Raw genomic sequence first — 11,358 nt, 5'->3', positions numbered from 1 at the left:
AAAATACTGTGGAGCTTTTGCTCAGCAAAGCAGACAATAGACAATAAATGTCATAATTCAAAGGCATGAAATGTTTTACATGGTGTTCTTTCCTTATTATTATCGAAAAGAAATAATCCACTTTGATTAACGACAACATGTGTGTTCATTTGTGTTTTATTGTCTCAGATGATATTCCATTCATGTTCATACTATTACTACCACCTCAAGTGCACGTGGAATTGTGTTAATATTCCATATATACACATATACATTACTACACTTTGCTTCCCGATGCACTGCTTTTGTTTTATATCAAATTTTAAAATTTTGTCTTTTAGTTCATATAACCGTCCAGCGCTGTCGAAGGTGCGTCCTCTATCTTTACCGCTTTACTGAAAAAAAAGAAAACCCTTTATAATAAAAGTGTTTATATATGTATGGTGCAGGTAACAGGAAAAAACAGGCAGAAGGAAATTTCCATCTGAATATTACATGATTCCCCTTGACTGAGTGGTTAAGGTCGCTGAATACAATCACTGGAAACATCTCTGTGGGTTGGAACCCTGCACCGATCGTCATGTGAGAAGAATTTCCAGCTTGCTGCTAAATGACGTTAAGTACCGTCCTTGCCTGAAACAATGCTATTGGGTACCTCGATCTCTCTCTATTATTTTATCTATCTATCTCTCTATATCTCTCTCTCTCTCTCTCTCTTTACTATGAACCTAGAAAATTACATGACTTAAGCTTTGATGGTGTACCTTTTTAAAAAACCCCACCCGCCCCTCTACGAAACATACACGTTACCCGAACACTATAAAGTGAATGTTAATTTGTACTTCACGTGCCGTTTTAATAAACGATACATAAACAGTCAAAAAGTACGTAAGCAATATTTGTTACACGTAAACGTTAGTGAGACATGTTTTTCTATATTGGCCCCTGTTGCCTTTGCCCCCTTTCCGCGGAGGGATCGACACAAAGCAGGAATACTTGCAATCTGATTAAATCTCTCCAATTAATGTTACGCACCTTGGATCTGAAAGGGCAGGCTATTGAGCACCCTTCATAATCAGAGCCTTGCTTTCAACATTTTGAAAGTGAAAGTAACAGTTTATAGAAAATTTTATATTTAACCTGAGATTCCAGTTTTCGATATGTGATTATCACGTACGGGTTTATAATTCTAATAAGTAAGTATATAAAACGCACGAGGGAAATTTGTTGTGTTTCCTATTTTTCCACTCATAATTGAAAAGCGTGTGTAAATGATACCGGAGGCAAACTGGTATTAATTATAAAGCTTTATATTCAATCATCGATAACTACTGTTCTTCTATGGTGTATTGGTCAAGTACGCAGGGTAAAATTTATTGCCGCAGCTGCTCGTGTTCGATTTTCCCCCCTCAGGCGTGATTTTTCTTGATTTCACTTTTTCTAAAAATTTAATTTTAGAAACAGAATTTCACGTTTTTATGTTCATAATATGAAAAAAAATTTTATTCAGTCTAAAGAAAAAAAAATTTTAGCCAAAATTTAAGTCCAGTCCCTTTTAGCCAAACACTAGTTGGAACAAGTCATCTGATTAGTTTTAATAGAAATAGATTGGTAAAAATAAAAAAAGCGATATTGGAAATCCGATTATACAGAAAATAAGTTTTAATTGGCTGTCTTCAGATCTAACTTTTAGGAAGATCGAGAACTTTAGTCAGATTGGAATACTTGCTACCTCTATTCCTGCTAGAAAGCTAACAGTTTGCTAGGGAGGATCGGTGGACTTTTCCCCACCATTTAATCATGGAAATTGGTAAATGACCCAAATGTTGTGGTGTTATTTTAACAAATCAAAACAAAAATGACGCTAGGGAAATTACCAAAGTAAGAAAAACTGCGAACGAATCCATTAAGTCCTAAAAATTTGGGTTTAGAAAAATCATCATTTAGCTATTCCGTTCTGCAACAATGTACGTGAACTATTCATTTTGGGTTTAATTTTGTTCTCTAAATTTTTGTATGATATCATTTGAACAGTACAGATGTGTGCTTCAAGCAGAGAGCATTGGTGACTTGAAACGGTTTTAGAGGCTGAGACAGATAAAGTACTGGTTGGCAATACAACTAACAACTTAATTATTACTAATAACCATAATAACCGTATGAATTCTTTTCTTTCTGTGGGTATCAAATTAATCGTTTCGAGCGAATACTCATAAGACCTGAAAACCAACCTTCGTTCGTGCTTTGTGTGAGACATATATACAATGCATTTATATAAAATTCACATTATTTCTTCCCAGCAATTATTAACTAAAGTTCCTAGCAATTATCGCGATAAGGAAGTGGAATCATACACATAATGATGCTCCTGATATTAAACTTTTTATAAAAATGGGAGAATGTTTGAACTGCTACCTTGTTCTGTAGTTCAAGTATATGCTACTACAGTGGGTTTTGTAAGCCCACCTGCTTACTTCAGAAGGTTGTTTGTTTTTTTTTTGTTGTTTTTTTTCTTTTGGTTTAACGCCGTTTTTCAACAGTATTTCTTATGTAACGGCGGGCTTTAAAACCTAACCAGTGTTCCTGGTTTTTTGTACAGACAACCGTTTCCCAAGTAATGCCCAAATTCCCCCCGAACTCAATCTATGCTATTTTACATTGTTTACTTTAGGTATGATATAAATGATTATCAACCGGTAGGGTGTTGTTTAAACGAATATCACCTAACCGAGTGTTATTTTTTAACAAAATATCATCGTATTCAAAATTAACCTCTCTGTGGAAAAATAGATGATAATGCTTTTACATGTAATTAACTGTTTTTTTTTAGAGAAAAAGTTGTTTAATCAACTCTTATATATCGAGCCATGAAACGTTAAAAGTTTATATTGTCAGCTTAAAATTATAAAAAGTAGAAGCACGAAGGTGCGATGGCGGAGCGCGACAGTACGATGTTAAAGGGCGACACTACGATGGTGACTCTACGATTGAGAAGGACGAAGCGCGACAGTACGATGGCGAAGCGCGACAGTTCGATGGTGACACTACGATGGTGAAGCGCGACAGTGCGATGGTGATGCGCGACAATACGATGGTGAAGCGCGACAGTACGATGGCGAAGCGCGACAGAACGACGGACTATCACCATCGTACTGTTGCGCTTCGCCATCGCACTGTCGTGTTGTCACCATCGTACTGTCGCGCTTCACCATCGTACTTTTGTACCTTCGCGTTCACAGGATGCAGGCGCTGCTCCAAACAATGTACGTACTCGCTCATCCCAGATTGAAGTCTTTGTCGATTACCGTGAATGTATTGGACTGCGTGTAACTTGCGCGATTGTTTGTTTTTAGGAATCATGCTTAATGAATTTGGGAAATATCAATCGGTTTGTTTTTATCTAATTTCTCGCAGAATTCATATAAATATTGAAAGCTTGTCACTATACGTTCGTACTCATCTGTACTCGAAATGTGTTTATACTAAAAAATAACTCAAATATAAGTTATCATTCTTGTGTTTCTGTTTAACAAAGTTTTCAATAATATGCAAAATTATAGGTAATGTTATTTTTGTGATAATGAGAAATAAAAAAATAGAAATAATCATTTAAAATCTTTCAGTACATGCTTTTGGTAGTGTTGTTGATTTGTGGGCGCCGGCTGTGGATATTTAAAATTTGTTTACCGTTTCCAAGAACAACATAATGGTAATTAGAATTGTACCGGAACCGTTAAGTCATCACATATGAAAATAAATTTAGTCGTCGTGTCATGTTTTTATGCAAGAACAGCGACAAAACTTCCGAAACTTTGAAATATAGGAAAATATACCTGTTTTTATTAATTCCAAACTGCGCTAAACAAAACCTTATTGAATAATATCTCCAGCTCCCTTTAATTCCTTATCAAAAAGTTAATAAAACTTTCGTCCATAGTTAAATATAAAGTAGAAAACCAAAGCGATAATTTCCAGACAAACGCTTTTGTAGCCTGTAAAGGGATGTCCTTTAACTACTTTAATATTACTTTGTACATTCTTTTAAAAAGTTCCTTTGAAAATCTTCAGAGGGACAAGGGAGCAGTGCTTGTCCGTACAACTGGCAGCCATATAATATTGGCAACAAAGTAACATGTTTGTGGCTGAGTGATGAAAAGACTTCGTGGATTAATGCAATGGTTTGTATTGTGAAATGAACAAAGGTTTATTTTTTTTTCAAAATTTGGTTCGTTGTTTTAACTTGAAATAGCAATTTTGCATTATGCATCTTTTTAATGTTGAAATCGCCGAGATGGTCTTTATATACGACAGCATTGTATTTCATATGCATTTAAATATGTCTACCACTATTTTGAAAGAGAAACAAAGTTTTCTGTTAAAAGGTCGTCTTTCAGAACAGATAAATGCTATAGCTTTAATGTAAACGGGAAGGGAAGCTGACTCTCAGGCAGGCGAAGTAGTTTATGATCTTTAATTCGTGTTTGTCTTCAGTACAGCTTTAACTAGATAAGAAAGTAAAGTAACAAACAAGTTGTTGTTGCAGAACTGGTGCAGACTGATGGACGGACAACTTGTTGAACTTAAATCTCAAGCCTTCAACACACTGCTGGCTAGGATGATAGCAGTAAAGAATACAGGTAAACACTCTTGCCTTGCATTTACATAAAATGACACGGCTCCAGGTCTATGCGGCTGATACCAGAAAAAAAGCACTGTGCATCTTATACCCTACCCATATATACCGGTATACTATAAGTACTTTTTGTATACCTAGGAGTACTATAAAATGCAGTATTTTATTTTCGTTCTGGTCTGTTGCCAGTGGTCTATGTCAAATATGCGAAATTACCAGTTCTTGTCTCTCTAAAACTTGAAATCCATGAATTCATGGACCCATTAAGCAGTCATTTTTTACCAAAACTACGAAATGTTGTACTCTAAAAATAAAATGCAAATTTGTGGTAAGTAAAAAATATTGATCTAAAAAATTCTTTACAGAATTTAATCTTTGTAAATTTTAGTCTGTAAAATTTGTTTAAGCTATTTTTTGTGTTAATTACACATCACAAGGCTTCGAAGAACGTTGTACCTTGCAATTGCCTCATCATACAAAATATGAGGTAAAATAACAAATATATAAGTTTTGTTATGGTAAAGACGTTGATTTCTGGTGAAAGAATTTAAACGGTGCTAAACATATAAAACTGGTTATAAAGATTATAACTGTGATTCTCACCTGAGGATATGACACTTTAAAATTACAATTTTTTTTTCAAAATGTCTTTTTGGTACCATTACATTTAAATTTCAAGTATTTTTTGCCCATTTGTTTCAAAGCTAAGTTTAAAAAAATGCCGTTTTTGTATATCCTGATCCCTGCAGTGAAAGGAGATATTATCAAATGTTTTTATGTACAATAATACAGAAATTAATAAGACGTTTACCGTATGTTTTGACAGGATTTCTTTTCAGAAAATGCTTTTCATTGACATTTGGCTTTAAGAACTTCTTTGAGGGTAACTTAACAAACATTTCTGTGAAATAATTGAAAAATTGAATCCGCAGTTTGTGAGGAGATGTTCAAACGTTTTTTTATTAAGCCAGTATAGGGAAAACTAGCCCGTCCCCTCGAAGCCATTTTGTTATCAAAACAAAATAATTCGAAAGGAAATTTGGTAAAGGGGGTGTCCAACAAACAATTCGGTGTCATAATTTCAAAATATGAATAGAGATTTGTGAGGGGAGATTTTAGATGTTTTTCTTTAAGTTGCCAAGACAATCTTTATTCTACATTAACGATCTGTATTCAAAAGAGTCTGAAAGCGGACCATCCAAAAACATTTCTTTGAAGTTTGGTAGAAGTTGGCTTTGTAGTTTAGTAAGAACTGTTCCGAGACGAAATTGTGGACGGACGACGACGGATATCAAACAATCCTAATAGCTCACAACGAACACTTCATGTCCCAGTGAACTAAAATATAACTGCGTATAACCGAATCTCGTTCTTTTAGTATCATAAGTGGTTTTCTTTGCCCTCGATAACATCATTAGACCAACATATAAAGTAATAAAAGGTGTCTATATAAATTGATCCAACATTTGTACTTGAAAGATCAGATAAATGTGAAACATTCGTTGAAAGTATCTTTAACTGCTTGTCATTCATCTAGGTTTATAACAACGTTATGAGTGTAAAAGTTGTTCACATACAAGCCGCAGTATGACAAAATCAACATCCGCATCCGCGCAGTCTGGACAGGATCCATGATGGTCGCAAATGCACTATGTTGGTTTTCTCATGGTGCGGCTCATATAAGGAGTTTATGCTACTGTCTTACAAAAGGTTTATGGCTCTACCCAGATGCCCGCAGTGTCTAAATTAACCGCCAAAATGAACTTGGAGTCTTTCTTCACCTTCCACGCATATCTTTATTTTTCAGGGAAGTATTGGATAGGTCTAACAAACATGGAAAATGAAAGGGTATTCAGGTGGATGACAACTAAAGAGACTGTTAATCCTATGGACCCTAGGATGTCATTTTTCAAACCCGGACAGCAACTGAGTGGACAACCAAAACATTGTGTACACACAGACGAGAAAGGAGAATGGACTGTTGAGTCCTGCAAGGCGCAATTCTGGTTTATTTGTCAGAAAAACAATCGTATTAAAGGCTCATCTAAAAAAGTACGCACCAGATTGTAGTGTAACGTCTGAAGTGTGTTCAGTTTGGAAAAAGATAAAAGAAATACATTTGAATTGAAAATGTTTTTTCTCATCTTATTAAATATAATTCTTACTTTGTAATTAATAGGCTTAAGGACGTATGTGACCACACTAACTGTCGCCGTTAACTTATCTCTCAGCTATTTTAACTCTTACCCTGCTAAATTTCTATAATGACTTTTCATTTTGGACAGTACCATTAATTGATAAAGGGGGTACTTACCAAACAGATACTGGCTGAATGGCAAGCACTGCAGACTGCACGTATGTGCAGGCTGATCATGATCTACATCGGTCACAAAGACAGAATCAATCGTACCAAGCATGATCAGGGTTAATATGTTAATATTACACATTTTGTTATACACCGCTACTAAAAGGTGGTTGCGTTTAGAATATGGTAAAGATCTTTTCACTGAAGTAGTAGATTTCAGAAATTACCAATTATCAGGAACATGTGAATAATGTAATTTTCGTATAGAATAATGTAAACAAAAATATTCATTTCTTAAATGTAGCAGATTCAATAAGGAAAATGTAATTAATCAAACAAACTAGTGCTTACAAGTATTACTTTCTTCCCTAAAATCACATGTCGGTTAGAATCTCCAGGAAGCGGACATGGTGTTGATAATAAAGAAATATTAGCCTATACATGTGGGGTCCTTATAAATGCAGCAACTCGTTCAAAAATGTAAGATGAAAACAATATGTTAATTGCTTTGTCCGCAATTAAAACCTGTTATAAATTTAAGCATTGGTTTTGTCAAATCCTTGGTGTACGCTAGCAGTTCATGGTTAAGTTGTCCATCATATTCTATTGTCCATTTTAACTGGACTCCAAAAAGATAATTTCATTTCTTGTATTTACATTACGCAAATGAAGTTACTTTCAATTTATAAACAAACTATTTTACAAATTCCACATGTCTTGTTTTATCATATACCTACGAAATTTCTGCTTGAATTACATGAACTTCATTAACTTTTAAACCCCTGTATTCAGCTGCCATCTGATACGAAAAAATATTCAATCGTTGGACTATTTCTGATGTCACGTATGACGTCAGAATTGACGTTATGATGACGTCTCTTTAGTCAATATTGGGTGAAATAAAGATCAGGTCAAGTCTAATACAACATTGCAGATCAATGATGACGGCCTGTTGGATGTGTCCTACAATAAACTGTCCATATAAGAGGTTCTTTGGAAAAAAGGTATTGGTTCTTGCAAACATGCTAAATGCAACGCATGAGATGTCCAGTGAGGGTGACAAACATACAGTGTCGTTTTGCATCAGTAAAGACTTCATTGTTGGAAGCTTTGTTCTTCCAAGAGATGTCCATTTAGACATCTGATGTGAAAAACGCATTGCCACAGAGAAAGGCGCTTAGGACGCAAGACGAATGTATGATATAGCTTTAGCATGTCTTGGAGCGTAAGGTGATATGCACCTATTTTTAAAGGACTTTTAAAGGACTGATATGAAATTTCCAGAGAAGAAAGTTGGCGATATTTTAGAGAACTAAAACAGCACCAGTCTCTCAGAATTATCATCAACTCTAATCTTATAACAGTCCGTTTAAAAATAGTAGGTGGCGCATATTACCTTAAGATTGCTGTTCTGCCCAGACTCGCTGTTGCTGCCTTACCAAAGTGAACATTAACTTCTGTATGTTATGACATACTGTTTCTCAATGAATAAAATGCCAACAAATGCGAATGAGAAGTCATTAAGGGAGATGGGAGTGGGTACTGTGTGACATCTTGCCCAATTTCTCTGTCTGCTTAATGCTGACTGTTCTCTGTATGCTATTAAGATGCAATTCATAAACATTGCTGTATTGTATGTGTCATCATTGTAAGAGGTCACAGGAGAAACAGCCAATCAGAGAGGAGGATCCCAATCACCTGGCCAGGAGAACCAATCATCGACGAGCAGCATCGCTTAACTTCCAGACTCCATTGAATCTACACGTATTCTGTATCACCAACTGAAACTAGTCTGTATCACCAACTGAAATCCAAGGTCATCTTGGGTAGTAAGTTACTGCATTGTATTTATATGTGTCTGTTAAACCTCTTCCGCCCAATAGGAGTATCGGACCCGGTATAGCGATGGCCATTTTCGCTATATTGGTGTCAGAAGTGGAACGAATGCAGCATCCGTGTTGTCTATAGCACTCATGGAACAAGGAGAAAAGTTAGATACATAGTATCTGCATTATTGTACAGAACACATTGAGTGCTAGAAATGGGGTGACTACAGTATCCATTCTTTCTAGGGCATCCAAAGAAAGAGTAAGTAAGGTATCTAATTTATGGCATAAGTCATATGGGTGCTAGATCTGAGGGTTACTACGGTATCCACATTGTCTAAATTGCACGTGGCTTGGGCAGAATGGTAGATACAGAATTTGTATTACTGGCCAGATTGCTTTAGATGTGGGAATTATGGGCTGATACGGTTGCCGTATTTTCCAAAGTGTAAGGGGCGCTCCAAGGAAGGTTAAATCATTATCTGCATTAACACATAATTATAGTGCTAAGAGTATGAGTGGATTTAGTCTCTTAATGATCTCCTGTACTAATTAACTTGTTGGGATTAAATATGGTGTTATTCTTACCAAGCCTACTAGCATTAGTGGTGTCAGCAATATTACTCCCACCATCATCTGATACAGTCATCAAGCTGGTTACCAGCCAATGTACTGCTCCTCTGCGGATACTTATCACTGATTTCCTCAAGACTAAAGTCTGGACACAGTAGAGAACTAACAGCCCCAGAGCTATTTGCCTGCTATCCCCAAGGTTTCGGACATTTGCCCAGCACGAGAGCACTACTCTCATTCACCCCCATCCAGCCCCATTTCACTACATCTACAAAAATAACAGCTCAGAAATCAGGACTTGTTTGATTATTTCTGAAGAAATAAAGGGTGACATATTTGTACAATATCTCTGCTGAGTAGGCCGGTAGACTAATTCAGAAATATCTGTTTTGCTGAGAGACAGCGTTTCCTGAATGTTAAATGTTTAGTTGACATCATGATTACAAACATACAGGAAGTAACTATGTAAGTTAGACATGGAAATCAAATAAAATAATGCATCCATATCTGCATGCGTACTTGCCTAAGTGTGTATATCAGGGCTGTAGGAACAGTCGGGGTGAGGTTCCCCCAATAATTTGACTGATTATGGTAATTATCATAGCAAATGTTTTGACAGCGAGTCAATTTTAGTTGATTTTAATAATGTGTGCGCCCATCCCCCCAATCTGAAAATGCTTCCTACGGTCCTGTATTTGACTTTGAAAGAGATTTCATATAGTTATTCTTTAAGTTAAAGAAACTGGTAAGGTTCCAACCCTTTTCTTCCAAATCTGATCCACAATTAAAATACAAAACTATTTGCAACAGAGTTAAAGAACTTTAAAATGCACTATAAAATTGTATCAAAGGTATTTCTGTGTTTCTTTTAATATATGCAATGTTAAGAAGTCATTGCAAACAATGTACAAGATAAGTTTCAACATTTTTAAGCTTCAAAATTCCAATTTACTCATAGATATAGGCGTATTATCAATAGTCCAGAAAATCGCGGTTTTAGATACAGTTTCCAGCTTTTTTGCCCAAAAAATCATAATTTGCATACTTAGATTTTAGTAGATTTTTCACTATAGACTAAGCAGATGTTGTAGAATATGAAAACATAAAAACCATTTCTGTGCAAATTTTTCCGTTATTTGCATTTTTGACACTAGATTTACTGGACTAAGCCTGCTACAGATCATTTCAAATATTTGTCACCATGGCTCGCACATTCCAAATTAGATCATCGTGGCACATAAAAAAGAGGTGTGTTCATATGAAATTGAACATCAGATAAACAAGTTTATCGTTTTACTAAAGATATATCATATTGTTGACATATGCCTTAGAATGCGGAAAGCACTACAGGGAAGGGTCACACTTCCGGACAGTACAAAGAATTTAATGAAACTAGTCTTAGAATATAAAAATGTGTACATTTCTTTATGTATTTGCAATAATGTCCGAGCCCTGAAATTGGAATTTGAAGTAAATGAAGTGTTTATTTGTTTTTCAGGAGTCCATCATACCGAACATTGACTAAGGGAAACAATTATTGTAAAGAAATAATAATCTTGACTTAAATAAATCGACATGATTCATACACAAAAAGGATACTATCAATTGTAAAAGAACTCCTACAACCGTTCGTAAACGAACCATGTATATACCACCAATCTGCACAATTTCTTTCTTAAATTGCTGAAAAAAAGATATTAAACTCACTTATGTAAAATTTCTAAATTGGGACATAACTGCAAATGCATTGAGACGAAGATTCGTATGTAGCAGTTCTTCTCTCGTTTCATGGAAGAATACACACGTTTTTATATACTGTCCAATTTTCATGTAAAACAACTCTTTCTTTCTTTTGATTTGGTGATGTTTAGACTTCTTGTAACTAAATATCCTTCTAAACGTTAACTGCTCTGCTAGACTGAGTATATTATTAGTTGTCGTCAATTTAGGCATAAAATGGACTTTCTTGCAGAACTAGTGTATGTAACGGTAAAGAAGAAGTAGACTAGTTTATTTAATAAAGTAAGGACTTGAGCCATTAT

At 35.3% G+C, this 11,358-nt stretch overlaps 1 protein-coding gene across 1 annotated transcript; it reads left to right on the top strand.

Moving 5' to 3' along the window:
* The first annotated feature begins 4,002 nt into the window (after positions 1–4,002).
* On the top strand, positions 4,003–6,743 carry LOC123554148 (secretory phospholipase A2 receptor-like). Its single transcript, XM_053549029.1, has 3 exons — positions 4,003–4,157; positions 4,523–4,616; positions 6,420–6,743. Exons 1-3 carry the CDS (start codon positions 4,155–4,157, stop codon positions 6,680–6,682), a joined length of 360 nt encoding a protein of 119 aa, XP_053405004.1. The 5' UTR covers positions 4,003–4,154; the 3' UTR covers positions 6,683–6,743.
* The last annotated feature ends 4,615 nt before the right edge of the window (positions 6,744–11,358 follow it).

The sequence above is a fragment of the Mercenaria mercenaria genome, chromosome 7, assembly GCF_021730395.1.
Source record: "Mercenaria mercenaria strain notata chromosome 7, MADL_Memer_1, whole genome shotgun sequence".
Lineage (NCBI taxonomy): Eukaryota > Metazoa > Mollusca > Bivalvia > Venerida > Veneridae > Mercenaria > Mercenaria mercenaria.
The sequence above is the reverse complement of the archived record's forward strand: the minus strand, read 5'-3'. Positions and strand labels throughout refer to the sequence as shown.